General features: G+C 37.4%; 1 protein-coding gene and 1 pseudogene across 1 annotated transcript; one reads left to right on the forward strand and one right to left on the reverse strand.

Moving 5' to 3' along the window:
• The first annotated feature begins 329 nt into the window (after nt 1-329).
• Nucleotides 330-1,318, forward strand: LOC110194974 (olfactory receptor 1N1-like; annotated as a pseudogene).
• Nucleotides 1,319-11,105: 9,787 nt separating this feature from the next.
• On the reverse strand, nt 11,106-12,127 carry LOC110194975 (olfactory receptor 1B1-like). The gene is given in 1 exon segment (XM_020967602.2): nt 11,106-12,127. A coding segment is annotated over 1 exon segment (969 nt). The 5' UTR covers nt 12,075-12,127.
• Nucleotides 12,128-15,728: the final 3,601 nt, after the last annotated feature.

Genomic DNA, 15,728 nt, shown 5'->3' on the forward strand with positions numbered 1-15,728 from the left:
TGGGACAGCTCTGAATATTTGACACTGAATCAGGGTCTGCTGCCCTGTAATTTTTGTCCCATCATCTTAGTTCTGCCAGTGCAGGTTCAAAAAAATAAGTCTACTCCCTCTTCTATATTACAGCACTCCAAATATTTGAAGGGGATATTATGAGGTAATATGGAAAGACTTTAATGCAGAATTTGTTCTTCATTATAAGTAATGCAAATTGTTAGAAGAAATGATATTAATAAGAAACATTAAAGCAGAAGTTCAATATGACTTCAAAAGAGAGTTGCTCATTTTTTAAAATTTGGTATTATATTTGTCTCCAGAAGAACACCAAAAATATGGACCAAGGAAATCAGACCAGTGTCTCTGAATTCTTTCTCTTGGGAATCTCCGAGAGACCTGAGCAGCAACTGATCTTCTTTGGATTGTTTCTGGGCATGTATTTGGTCACTCTAGTTGGGAATTTGACCATAATCCTGGCCATTATATTTGACGCCCGCCTCCATATCCCAATGTATTTCTTTGTGGTGAACCTTTCTTTTGTTGACATGAGTTTTCCCTCTACTACAGTCCCCAAGATGCTAGCTGACACTAAATCAGGAAATAAAAAAATCACTTATGGTGGGTGCCTGATACAGCTCTACTTCTTTGGCCTACTTGCAGATCTGGAAAATTTCCTCTTGGCTGTCATGGCCTATGACCGTTACATGGCCATCAGTTGTCCCCTATATTATGCCACTGCCCTGAGTCCCCAACACTGTGTTCTGATGGTGGCAGTATCCTGGGCGGTTACTGTTATTCATGCCCTGCTACACATCCTCCTACTGGATCGTCTGGCCTTTTGTGTTCCTAATACCATACCCCACTTCTACTGTGATCTGATTCCACTCTTAAAACTAGCTTGTTCAGACACTCATATAAATGAACTGATGCTGTTCCTAGTGTCTGGTACTTTACTTGTTGGGCCTTTTCTGTATATCTTAGTATCTTACATTTATATACTCTTGGCCATACTGAAAATCCATTCTCAACTGGGGAAACACAAAGCCTTTTCCAACTGTACTTCCCACCTCTCGTGGTCTCCCTGTTCTATGGCTCAGCAGTTGGGGCTTATTTGTGTCCCTTATTCATTAGCTCCACTGGGAAAGAGAGAGCTTTTGCAGTCATGTACATGGTGGTGACCCCAATGCTGAACCCCTTCATCTATAGCTTGAGGAATAAGGACATGAAGAGGGCCGTAAGGAAGCTTTACAACAAGGGAACACTCTTCTTTTGGGAACTGACTCTGACTCTCAGAACTCAGACTTCTCAGCATGGCAAGCAATGACTTTTAAGGCTACTGGGGATTCATTTTTTCAGAAACTATAATATACCTAGAATCAGAATAAGGGAATCTTAGAGTCAGAAAGGACTGAAGAGGTCTCCTAGTCTAACCTTTCCCTGAAAAGGAATTTCTTCTACAACATACTACAAAAGATATTGATGATAAGAATGGTGTCAAATAAGGACCAGTTGAACAAACTAAGAAGACTTAGCCAAGACAATGTAAGACTTATAGGAGACAGGGTAGCTATCTTCAAACATTAGAAGGCTATTACCTAGAAGGATTAGACTTATCGTGAGTCATTCCAGAGAGCATATCTAGAATCTATCAGTAGAAGTTACAAGGAGACAGATTCTAGTTCAACATATGTAAAAACTTCTCAATGCTTAGAACTATCCAAAAGTGAAATGAGATTCCTCAATTTATGAGTTCCCCATTATGAGAGGCTGCTTATCCTACTTTTGAATGGATCACACTGTTATGGAGTTTTCTTTATATCTAGCCCCAAAATGTCTTTTTCCAATTTAGATCCATCGTTCATAGGTCTGCCTCAGGGACCAGGAACAAATCTGATCCATCTTCCTATTACAATTTCAGATATCTTCTGATAGTGTTTATACTCCCCTCCACATAAACATATACACACATATATGTTTTGCTTTTGATATGTACATACCCCCATTTCCTTCAAAAATCCTCATATGATATATTTTCTAATCTCCTTATAACACTGATGTCTCTCCTCTGGACACACTTCAGCTTCTATCTTTCCTATAGTCCTAAAGTGTGGAGCCCAGGACATAACATGAAAGATATGCCAAGTGACCAGCCAAAAGACATTGTAACCATGACGTCCCTCGCTCTGTGTGCTGTTTATTCTGCCTAAGACTGAATTATTGGTTTGGGGCTGATGTAGCAAACTGTTGATTTATAATGAGTTTTCTTGCTCCAATAAAACTCCCAGGCTTTTCCCCATGCCTCTCTAGCTATATCTCTTCCTTGACTGATGTGCACATCAGTCATAGCCTCTGAGATATCAAATAGTTTTTTAAAAGAGGGGTTTGAGATTATTATCATCTCACCACCTACCACCTTTAATAACTTATGTGATTCCTCTAGTTTATCATTGCCAAACATCACCTTTTAGTTCGGGAAAAGGAGATATGAGCTAAGAACTTCAATATAAAATCCCAGACAGAGTGATAGAGAGGCTAGCTTGGGGGGCAAAACAATTCTACACCTGAGAAACTTTCCCAACTACATTGTGTTGTCTATGACCCACTATTACTCTTCATCATAGGATTTTAGAGTTGGGATGGACCTTGGGGATTATGGAGCGCAATGCTTTCATTTTGCAGGGAGGAACCTGATGAATTCCAAAGACAAGGGACATCTCCAAGATGACATAGATAATAAGGGGCAGAATTGGTGTTTGAAAACAGGTCTTCTGTCTCAAAGTTTTCTTTCCAATAGATCACTGCAGTAGACATTCAATTGAAAGTGATTGGCCAGCAAAATGATGCTGTAAGCTTTCTATGAATCCAGTTTCTAAATCATTGTGGGGAAAAAAAACAAATTAAGCCTCTTTGTCTTCTTCCTCATTTTGTCCCAGCTTTCTCCAGAATTTTGCCTCAATGTTGTGATATCATGTATCCTGTAACTAATTTTCTCCTTTGCACCTTCCATTTCTGACATTGTATGACATAGAGAAGCTTTGTTTAAACATAACCCTGTCTCCGATTAAGAGAAGAGGGTGCTTGGGATTTGGGGTCAGAAGTCCTGTGATCAAGTTGAAGCTCTGTTAATATCTCTATAGACTTAAATCACTCAACTGCTTCAACTTCAGTTTCCTCACCTATAAAATGGGTGTAATAACACTGGCACTATCTATTCCACCAGACTGTTATGGGGCTTATATAGGTATATTATGAAGGGTATTCTTGTTTAGATATAGGTTAAATTCAATGACCTCCAATATTCTTTTCCACTCTGAAATTCTTTATATGAGATAGAGTATATAAAAGTCTTTGTGTATTATAAAATTCCATGCAAATAAATGTCAACCATTGCTATTATTAAAATTGTGGTTATCCTTTGCACAGACCCAAAGAATTGCAGTGTCTGATTTGAGGGCTTGGGAGGGGGATGGAGAGAGGGGAGTTGAATGAAATGAGTCATAAAGGAATAGCTACAACAGAGGCAACAACACAGAGGATTCTGGCATAATAAACTACAAAGGAGCCTTTTTTCCATTGGCTATTTCTTTGTACTTAAAAAAAAATCTGTACACATTACTTCATTGATAAAGAGAACTTCTAGTGTGGAAATTCAACCTGCTGTTGCATGTTAACCATTCCTCTGTAGCCTATAATTTTAAACTGTTGCTTGGAAGCACTGAGTGGATAAATGTCTTACCAATGGTCACACAGCCAATTATGAGTCAGAAATGTGATTCAGACCCATGTCTTTGTGACTCTAAAGCCAGAACTCTATCTACTACATCACACTGCTTCTCTTCATCATGCTTACCCATTGGAAAATCCAACATTGTAAACAATGGCACTTTATTAAAATTGGATGATTGATTCAACAAATATTTATTAATGTCTACCATGTGCAGAAGTAAATGGTAGAGAATGAGGTCATTACAACATTTAAATAAGATACTATCCTTGCTCTCATGATATGTACAATCTATGAAGAAAATGAAACACCAACATGAATACTTATATTTTAAAATTACATAATAAGTGTGTCAGAGATGCAAGAGGGAAAAGTTGCTATTTCAAGTCCAAGGGAAAAAGTCAACTAATTGACAAGTATTTACTAAATGACAACTATTTTCCAAGCACTGTGCTAGGTGATAAGGACACAAAAACAGAAATGGAACAGTTCCTTGCCCTGTAGAAGCCTTTATTAAATTGGGAAATACAATAAATAAAGATGTATACAAAAGAAATACAAAGTAGATACAAGACACTTTTGTTAAGAAAGGCAATATCACGAGGAATTGGAAACGATTTTGTGGAGGATGTAGTCATTTCAGTGGGGTTTAAATAATAGGTAGAAACTCAATTCAATTCAACAGGTATTTATTTATTAAGTATATACTACATACAAGGAACTGTGCTAGGCACAGGAGATGTAAAGACAAAAATTAAACATAGTCTTGATTGTAAAGGAGTTTTCATTTGGAATGGAGAATGCCATATTTACAGAAATCAATAAATACAAATTACTTTGAAGCCAGCTGGGATGAACCTTGGAGATCATGTAGTAGAAGTCTCTCATTTTGCAGGAGAAAACCTGAATTCCAAGAGATGAAGTGACTTCTCTAGGATGACAGATAATAAGGGGGCAGATCTGGGATTTGAGAAATCCACATACGTGGTGGCTAGCACATATTATTATTTCCTTATCTGATTGAAGGGAGCACAGGGAAATAAAATGAGACAAGTTAAGATTTATCCATTGAACTTGGTCATGTTTCTGTTTTTTTGTTTCACTAGTAACACATGAGGTAATACTCCCTCCTTGGCCAACACAATACCTACATACTCAGGAAAAATTGTTTCTCCCTTCTGCTCTGAGGATATCTTATCCTGGAGGTCTGGGTTATAAACACAAATACTTTTTTGTAGACTAAGGACTGGGGATCTGATTGAGAGACATTGGAGCTTTATTTTCAACTAATCAATCTCCAACTCCTCATCACTTTGTGACCACATGCTGGCACCCAGTAGTGTCTGCCTAATGTCTGAATTCTCAGGAAGCATGCCACAAACCAGTAGTACTAGAGGACAAGATGGATCTTGGTACTCCACATGATGGTTCAGTCTCTTGCTGCTCCTCCAACTCTGAGTCGTGTGATTGCTTCCCTTCTCACCAGGATTGTTGGTTCAACAAATTGAATGGAAGTCCTCTTCTTTCCAGGAACTTTGATCCAGGAATGTGGCATTGTCCAGGAAATCCCCTGGCCCTGCACTCATAAGTTCTCACTGCTCCACTTCCAGCTGTTGTTATCTTTGGGGTTAAATTATTCACTGGGAAGCTGTTTAGATAGACAGGCTTCCCCTCTGCCAAGGGACTAAAGTCCATAGTCTAGTCTTGGGTATCTAGTCTCTGAACTTTATCTGTGCTCAATTAGGTCCTGATCTCTTGAACTAAAAGGGAGAAGAGGAGGAAGAGCATTCCAGTCTTTGAAACATTAAGAAAAAAGAGACACAAAGAAAGAGTAGCATAAGGTGTGCTTAAGGGATAGAATGTAGGTCAGTTTGGAACTTAGATTGTGTTGGAGGAGGAACTGAAAACAATTCACATTTCTAGATTTCAATACAGTTTACAAAGTGATCCATTATTCCTATTTATACCTTGAAATGTAAATGAGATAATCTAAAGTTTAGAAGGCAGTTAGTCATCATACTGCTCTCTTAAGAGGCAACTTGATGTAGATGAGTCACAAAAATTGGATTTGAGTCCAAGATCTGACCTAGCTGTGGGACTTTAAGTACGTTGCTTTCCCCATTCAGAACCTCCATTTTCTCATCTGCAAAACAAGCGTGGTGATAGCCTACATTCTTACTCTCAATTGAGCTGCAAAGATTAAATAAATTATTTAATGTAAATCACACAATGACCCATACAAATAAAGTGAACTTTAATGTATTTCCTAGCTTCCTGAAGGCAGAATCTTTGAAATTTTCTCTCTCTTGGTGACTAAGACAACATTTTTCTTACAGTACAGAATCTGTTCGATGAAGGCGTGTGTGAATAAAAAAGCAATTCATGCAAATAGATGTTAAATGAAGGCATGCATGAATAAAGAATGAATGATTATAATACATAACATTTATGAAATGTTTCAAAAATTTATTGTCCATGATTATTTATTGTCCATATATTTACTTTTTCTCTGGAAATCTTCCTGGTAACAATGTAAAATTCTTGAAGGCTTTGACTTTTATATTTGCCATTGTATTCCTAGAACCTAGGACAAGTCCTATCTCCAATACTTACTTTTTACTTAAGACTGTGACATTACATTTTTGTGTGGTTCTAAAGAATAATCATATAATTCCTAGGGATATGTAAGTTCATTTGTTCATCAATTAATGGGTGCCTACCATGTATAAGGCACTATTCGAGGCGGATTGGAGGATCTTAAGATGTAGAAGATATGACTACAAGTTCCTCGAGATCAGGCTACTAGTCAAGATGCAATAGAAATATCCGTTCTAATGGATTACTTAATTCCTCATAGGTGGATAAAAATCCAGGGTGGGACACATGCATCTTATTGCAAGTATGCTTTCTGGAGTGTGTGTGTGTGTGTGTGTGTGTGTGTGTGTGTGTGTGTGTGTGTGTGTGTGTGTAGATGTATAGCTATAGGATCATAGGTTACTAGGCTTTAGGGCTGGAAAGAACTTTTGAGTTTAACCACCTAGTTATACAGAAAAGCTACATGAAGCCCAGAGAGAGAAAGTGACTTTTCAAAGGTCACACAGAAAGTCAGAAACAAAGCTGAGATTTGCATCCACATCCTCTGACTCCAAATCTCATACCCTTTTCACAACTCCACATTGAGTCCCTTCAGAGAACGCTTTAAAGTGAAAATGGAATGACCTAGTTGCATTATACAGATAAAATAATCACATATGTACAACAGTTTCTAAAAAATGTACTCAATTCATCAAATATTTAATGAGCATTTAATATACAAAAACCAGTACTGGGTGCTGTGAGGGATTCAAAGGCCTGAAAAGTCCTAATAAATATTCATATTACCTCTAGCATTAGGGAAATAATAATTCTGCTGTCCTCTGCCCCATCATACTTTTGCAGTATTGTGTTCAGTTCCTGAGAAGACATTTTGGAAATGACATTGATAATCTAAGGAGTATCAATCAACCAACAAGTATTTATTAAGAATAACGTGTCCTACTATGTGCCGCCACTATCCTAGACTCTAGAGATACAAGGACAGAGAATGAAATAATCTCTATAATATAGCTATAATAATAGTAGCTAACATTTATATAGAGCTTTAAGGTTTGCAAAATACTTTCACAAATTTTATTTTGTCCTCACAATCCTGGGAGGTAAGTGCCATTATTATCCCCATTTGACAGATGAGAAACTGAGGTAGACAGAAGTGCCTTCCAAAGGTCTCAGCAAGTCCATGTTTGAGGCTAGATTTGAACTCATGTCTTCCTTACTCCAAGATTAGACTCTATTCAATGTGTTACCTAGCTGTCCTCTCTACTCAAAACTCTGTATTCTACATTTTAATGGATAAGACAACAAATACACATATATGAAAATATATACAGCATAAATACAAATCTATTATTTATATACACACAGAGAGAAATGCACAAAGTAGTTAAATACAAGGTAGCTGGAAAAGGAGGGGCCTAGCTGTTGGGGGATCAGCAAAGGCTTTATGTAGAAGTTAGTGATTAAGCTGCATTTTATTTTAAAAGTAATTTTTATTTTTCCCAATTGCATGTAGAAACAATTTTTAATATTCATTTAAAAAAATTTTTAAATCTAAATTTTCTCCCTCCCTCTCTTCCTACCCCCTTCCCTGAAATGGCATGCAATTTGATATGGGTTATACATGTGCAATCATGCAAAACTTATTTGCATATTAGTCATATGAAATAAAATACATACAAAAACATGAAAAACATAAAGAAAGTGAAAAACAGCATGCTTTGATCTATGTTCAGACTATATCAGTTCTTTCCCTGGAGATGTATAGTATTTTTTTATCATGAATCCTTTGGAGTTGTCTTGGATCATAGTATTGTTAAGAATAGCCAAATCATTCACAGTTAGTAATCAGACAATATTGCTATTACTGTGTACAATGTTCTCCTAGTTCTGCTCACTTCACTGTGCATGAGTTCATGTAAGTCTTTCTAGGCTTTTTTTTCCTGAAATCATCCTACTTATCACTTCTCATAGCACAATAGTATTCCATCACAATCATATAACACAACTTTTCAGTTGTTCCCCAATTGATGGGTATCTCCTCAATTTATAATTCTTTGCCAACACAAAAAGAACTGCTATAAATATATTTGTAGAAATAGGTTCTTTCCTCTTTTTTGTTTTATCACTTTGGGATATATATCTAATAGTGATATAGCTGGGTCAAAGGATGTACACAGTTTTATAGCCCTTTGGATATAGTTCCAAATTGCTTTCCAGAATGGTTAGATCAGTTTGCAACTCCACCAATAGTGTCCCTATTTTCCCATATCCCCTCCAACATTTATTACTTTACTTTTCTGTCATATTAGCTAATCTGACGGGTGTGAGGTAGTACCATAGAGTTGTTTTAATTTGTATTTCTCTAATCCATAATGATTTAGAGCATTTTTTCCTATGATTATAGATAGTTTTGATTTCAGTCTAAAAACTATCTGTTCATATTCTTTGACTATCAATTGGGGAATGACTTTTATCCTTATAAATTTCACTCAGTTCTCTATATATTTAGAAATGAGGCTTTTATCAGAGACATTTGTGGTCAAGGTCCCCCCACCCAGCTTTCTACTTTCTTTCTAATCTTGGCTGCATTTGTTTTGTTTGTGTAAAACATTTTTTAATGTATTAAAAATCACCCATTTTCCATCTTGTAATGTTCTCTATCTCTTCTTTGGTCACAAATTCTTCCTTTATTTAAAGATCTGACACATGAGGTATTCCATGCTACCATAATTTGCTTATGGTATCACTCTTTATGTCTAAATCATGTACCTATTTTGAATTTATCTTGGTATATAGTGTGAGGTGTTGGTTTATGCCTAATTTCTACCATACCATTTTCTAGTTTTCCTAACAGATTTTGTCAAATAGTGAGTTTTTGTCCAAAAAGCTTAGATCTTTGGGTTTATCAAACACTAAATTACTTTGGCCATTTACTTTAATGCATTGCATACATTAGTATTGGTAATTATATTAGTAATTAGTAATAATAGATTACTATTCCACTGATCCGCCAGTCTATTTCTTACCCAGTACCAGATTGTTTTGATGATTACTGCTTTATAATACAGTTTCTACTCAGGTATGGTTAGGCCACCTTCCTTCAAATTTTTTGTTTAATTCCCTTGATATTCTTGACCTTTTTTTCCTCCAGATGAATTTTACTACTTTTCTAGCTTTGTAAAATAATTTTGGTAGTTTGATCGGTATGGACCTGAATAAGTTAATTTAGATAAAATTGCCATTTTCATTATGTTGGCTTTCCCTACCCATGACTAAGCTGCATTTTAAAGGAAGAACAGTGTTGTAAGAGGCAACAGTAAGAAGGTACCTTACTCTTCCAGGCATGGGGACCAGTGATGCGAAGGCATAGACATGGGTGATAGAATATCATGAGGGAGGAATAGTGAAAAGTCCTGTTTGGTTAGATTGCACAGTGCTGAACGGGAAGTAATGAGTCTGGAAAGGTAAATTGGGGCCAGATCATTTTAAAAGCTATTAATTTAAAAATTATTATTTAAAGTTACTTTTAAAAGCAAAGCAGAGGAGTTTATACCTTATCCAAGAACTTCTAGAAAGTGATTTGAGTTATTTGTGAATATTAGTTGCACAGTCAGACATGTCCTCAATAAAATTACTTTGGTAATTTAAATAGCAAAATGTGTATGAATTGGAGTGCATTTTCACTCACAGTGGAATTCCACTGTGTAGAATCGAGTATATGTAGAATTAGGAAGTATATGATAACTTTATTTAAGTTTAACTTATGTGGAAGAGAGATTATTTTGTTTGACTGCAACAGTTAGAACAAGAGAAACTGGGGGAAGGCATAAATAAAATTTATGCTAGATAAAAGAAAAAAAATCCTAATTATTCAAGGTATCCAAATGTGGGATATGACAGGTTTCCCATCTCCACCTCCGAGCTCCCTTAGATATTCAGGAAACGCTTGGTTCTTAATTACTGGTTATGTTGTAGAAGAGATTTTAGTCCAGGCATAGATTATAATTGATGGCTTCTCAGTCCCTTCTGACATTGAGATTTTCTGAAGCCATGAGCAAAGAGATTTGCTATCTAACAGATTAATGAATTCTATGAATAGGATAAGCTTCAATAGAAGTCCTATTCTATGGAAGTCCTAGTTTTAATGGATACATTAATCTTTTATAGATATATCATAACCAATAAAAGTACTGAGTTCTAGATCAATGATTCCTAACCTTTGAGTATAAAGGTTCTTTTTAACATCAAAAACCTCATATTATAGTAGTTGCATTATTGTTTGTGCTCCCAAATGCAATTGCCATTGCTCCCTATTTCATATTTATTCTCTTTATCTTCTTCCTGTGTGTAATTATATATGTACTTGTTGTCTCTGCAATTGAAATGTAATTTTTTTCAGAATAATGATTTTTTCATTCTTTACAGTTGCATCCCCAGAACCTAGCAGAGTGCCTGACACATAGATCCTTAATTGTTAATTTCACTCCTTAATTTATTGTAAAAATATATGATGACAAAAAATTGCTATGAATTCAGAAATACTTTTATAGTTACTTTTCATTTTATTAATCACAACAGTACCTATCTATATCTATATTTATATCTTTGAAAACAAAGCTCACACACACATGTGGTACATATGTATTCGTATTCAGGAGGTGTATTTGCTTATTCATTATACTGAATCAGAATGAATATGTTGCTGGAGCTAAGACCACCATGGCAATACTTGGTATGTACGTGGATCCATGAACTCCTTGGAATAGATCTGCTGTAAGGATGCCCGTATGTCTCAGGGCCAATTCAATTGGGAGTTCTCTCTACTGGAACTCAGAAATCTGTGGAGAGCATTCTTAACATTCTTATTTCTGAAGCTATAGACAAATGGGTTGGCCAGAGGGGTAATAGCTGTATACATCACAGCAGCTGCCATGTCCTGCTCTGGGGAGTTATGGGAGGGTGGCTGGAAGTAGACCCAAATGACAGTTCCATAGAGGAAGGTAACCATGGTGAGGTGAGAGCTGCAAGTGGACACAGCCCTCCAGCAGCCAGCTGCTGAGTGCAAACGGAAGATGGCAGCTGCAATACGGGCATAAGAGAATAGGATGAGAGCACAGGGACCTGCCACAAATAAGCTACCCTCCAAGAAGATGGCCAACACATTGTATTGGATGTTAGAACAGGATGCCCGAACCAGGGGCTAGTGGTCACAGAAAAAGTGAGGGATGTAGACAGCATCCCCACTATCCCCAGCCCACTGAAGAGGCAATAAGAGCCCTGAATGCAAAAGGGAGTGGAGCAGGGACAGGATCAAGCAGGAAGCCATCAGGCAGTCACAAACATGGCAGTTCATCAGGGCTGAGTAGTGCAGTGGGTCACAAATGGCTACATAACGATCTAGTGCCATGACAGCTACCACCAGTATATCTGTGACAGCAAACAGATAAAAGAAGAAAAACTGAGCCAGGCAATGGGCTGCAGGGATGACTGGTTGGGGAGAGACAAGATGGGCCAACAGCTGAGGCAAAGTAACTGTGGCCTGTCCTGCATCCACTACAGAAAGGCCACGAAGCAGGTAGTACATGGGTGTTCCAAGTTGTGAGTCCCGAGAGATGAGCAGGACCAGCATCAAGTTACCCATCATAGCAGCCACATAGGCAACTAAGAACAGTGGAAAAAGAAGATAATTGGGGGGTCCACCTCTCCACAGCCCCACTAGCAAGAATATGGGAGTATGGGAGGCATTGGGGAAACAACACATAGTAGGAATGTGAAGTCAGAGGGCCTTGTGTGAAGGAGAAAGGATGAGTTCATGAGTAGATCTTGGTCACTCTGGTTTATCAATTCAATTAAAAACTAATCCCTTCCCTCTCCCACATCATCAATCTCTCATTCTCTCCCTTCAATAAATCAATGAAGAAAAAAATCAAGAACATAACACAGTACTAGGCATTGTATAAGGGGTTAGGGGTGGTAAAAATTGCACAGAAGATATAGTACTACTCAAGGAACCTAGCAACGATGAGCATTTTGATTTAGCACTGATAAAACATCTATTGTGACCCATAAGATAAGAAATTCACATGATAATTTTTCTAGGTTTTGTGTTATTTGGCAAGACACTTCCTCTTTGGGCTTCAGTTTCTTCATCTATAAAAAGATAAAATCAGACAAGAATTATTAATTTCAGTCCAATCCTTTGATTTTTCACATGGTTCCTAGTGTCCTATCTAATTAAACATCTATATTCTAATGATCCACCTGACTCTACATTCTATGTTCTAGCAGTCAACATTCTAAGTGCATGACATTTTGAAAGAAGGTGGCATTGGGAATTAGGAATTAGATTTTGTTCCTAGCTTTTCACTAATTAGATTGCTACCACATTTCAGTCTCTTTTGCTTGAGTTTCATCCAATACACACTCACTATTCATCAGTGTCTCCCAAAGCTCTGTCGTGGGCTCTCTTCTCCATCTATACTGTCTTATTGGCAATATCAGCTCCCATGAGTTCAATCATCATTTCTATGCAGATGGTTCTGAGATCTATATGTCCAACATCATCTCTATATCCCAGATCTACATATCCAACTTTATTGCTAGCCTGATCTTCAGTCCTACTTCACCAACTGCTTTTTGGACATCTCAAACTGGATGTCTTATAGGCATCTCAAACTCAACATGTCCAAAACATAATTCATTACCTTACCCACAAAACTCTCCCCAACTTTATTATTGAGGGCACCACCATCTTCCCCTTCTCTCAAGCTTATAATTTCAATGTCATCCTTAACTTCTCACTGTCACCCACCCCATATGTCTTCTCTGTCATTTCTACCTTCACAACATCTCTATGTTGCCTTTTCCCCTCACACAGACATCACTCTAGTTAGTATAGGTCCTCACCACCTCATAGGTGCACAAGTGCAACAGTATTCTAAAGGGTTTCTCTGCCTCAAGTCTCTTCTTCCTCCAGTGATTCTTCACAACTGCCAAAATGTTTTCCTAAAATGCAGGTCTGACCATGTCACTCCCCTACTCCAGTGGTCTCCCTAATTATTAGGGTGAATAAAAATTCATTTGGTGAACATTTAAAGCCTTTTACAACCCTGCCTTTTCTTAACCTTTCTAGTATTCTTGCGGTTTCCCCTGCTCCTAGATACACTGGTCTACTTGCTCTTCCTCATATGTGACTCTCCATCTCCCATTTCTGTGTTTTTCCACTGGCTGTCCCCCATGCCTACAATGCTCTACCTCTTAGCTGCTCTGGCTTCCTTCAAAATCCATCCCAAACCGTACCTTCTGAAGGAAGCCTTTTTCCAGTCCCACTCTCTCCTCTAAGCCTTCTCTTTGCTATTCATTCTCATTTGTATTGTACATATCTTTTAGTTATGTAGTTATGAATCTCACATTAGAACATGAATTCTTTGAAGACAGAGACTGTTTTTGTCTTCTTTTGTATCCCCAACACTTAGCACAACATTGGACACATAATCAGCATTTCATAGATGCTTGTTGACTGACTGACAATAAAATGAGGGTGATCATAGTAACATCAACCTCATACAGTAGTTGTGAGGATGAAATGAGATAAAATATGCAATGTGCATGACTATTTTTACAGCATGACACAAATGTTCTATTAGTAATTATGACTATTTCACTACCAAATTCCTTCCTCAAGAATTCTAAATCTAAAGCTGATGCTTTCTCACTACCCATTTTCTCCTTAGCCCCCTACAAATTTGTCTTCCATTCACACAACTCCACTTAAACTGCTCTGTCCAAGATGTCCATGACCTCTCCTTACCAAATTTTATCACTTCTTACCTCCTCCTTATTACTCAATACTTCCTTTTTTGAAAGGATGGTAGAGAGAAGGAAATAGAACACGCTTGCTATTTTCAAATACATTAGGAGTTTTCATGTGGAAAAAGAATCAACTGTTTTTCCAGATTTCAGAACTGGGAATCAATAGTTGTAAAATACCAACAAGCAAGTTTTAACTCAGTATGAGGAATAATTTACTAACATTTGTTTGAAAATTAAGGGGGCTGAGGTAATGAGCTCCACATGACTTGATGTGTTCAAGCGGAAAGTCAATTACCCCTTTTCAAGAATGTTGTAGAAATGATTCGTATTTGACTTAGAAGCTACATGTGTCATGTTATTCTTATACGCAGTTCCAACTTCAAAAATCATAAACTACCCCACTTTGCCTCCACAATAAACCCATCTTCTTCTAAGTTTACAGTTAATTCTATAAAAAATTAGAGCCCAAATAAATCAAAATGCCTTCCTTAAACGCAAAAGAACGTAAGCCTTCATCTATTTTGAAATGTCATCTCCATACCCCATGACCTTCTTCATGCTTTCCTCCTTCCAACCCTCCAAATCCTCCCTACTTCACTCCCCAATGATAGTTTCTTACCTACTCTTCTTGGACTGGCATATAGAAGGTCACGGTGGCAGCTCTATTCTCAGATGCTTAAAGTTGCCTTCTTTTCCAATTTGAGTCTGTGGGAAATAAGGAAATTAAAGATAAAGGGCAAAAAGGAAAAGGAGAGAGGAGAAAAAGAAGAATCCCAAGGCCCAGGGAAGGAGGCTTAGCTACCCAGGTACCCTCTTTTGTTGTTCATTTAAATAGACAATATTCCATGATTCCTGATAGAAAAAACTACTTTTTTATAAGCAAACAAAAATTAAAGATCATTGTACAAACACCAGCTCTCTGGGCCTAGTGCCCAGCATTAAGGGGCAAAGATAAGGCTTGGAAGATCTTCCCTCAGATTAGTCATGGGTGGAAAATGGGGATACTTTGATTCAGAATGAAATAGGAAGCAAGCATTGTGAAAGAGAAGAAGAGAGACAAGGAACATGGACAGGGGACAAGGATAAAGAAGGAAACAGAGAGAGACAGCATCAGAGAGAGAGAAATATGAATGGAGATATACAGCTTGAGATAGAGAAGGATTTGGGGCAGAAATGAGAAAAGACTGGGATAAGGAGGCAGTGGAAAGAAACAGAGGGAAAGAAAGGATAGTGAAAGGGAGAAGAATAGGAACAGGGAAAGAAAGGAGAGAACAAGGACAAAAATAAGGGGAGCAATGGAAAAGGAAAACAGGAAAGAAAGAAGAGGAAGGTGAGGAGAGGAACAAAGAGAGGAGACAAAGAAAGGGGAAGGGGGTAGAGAGATAAGGAAGAAGAAGATAGAGCGAAAGAGGGAATGAGAGGGACCAGAATATGCATATAAAATTAAATTATTTATAAAATTAAAGCAGGAGCCAAAGAGAGAGGACTGGAATAGTAGATGGCAAGTTGAGGGATAAAGGAAGGGGGAAAGAACAAGCCAGGAACAGTCGGGATTATGAAAACACCCAGAAACAAGAGAGTAAGAGTAATATAGTAGCAAGAA

The sequence above is a fragment of the Phascolarctos cinereus genome, unplaced genomic scaffold, assembly GCF_003287225.1.
Source record: "Phascolarctos cinereus isolate Bilbo 61053 unplaced genomic scaffold, phaCin_HiC Scaffold_2;HRSCAF=192, whole genome shotgun sequence".
Classification (NCBI taxonomy): Eukaryota; Metazoa; Chordata; class Mammalia; order Diprotodontia; family Phascolarctidae; genus Phascolarctos; species Phascolarctos cinereus.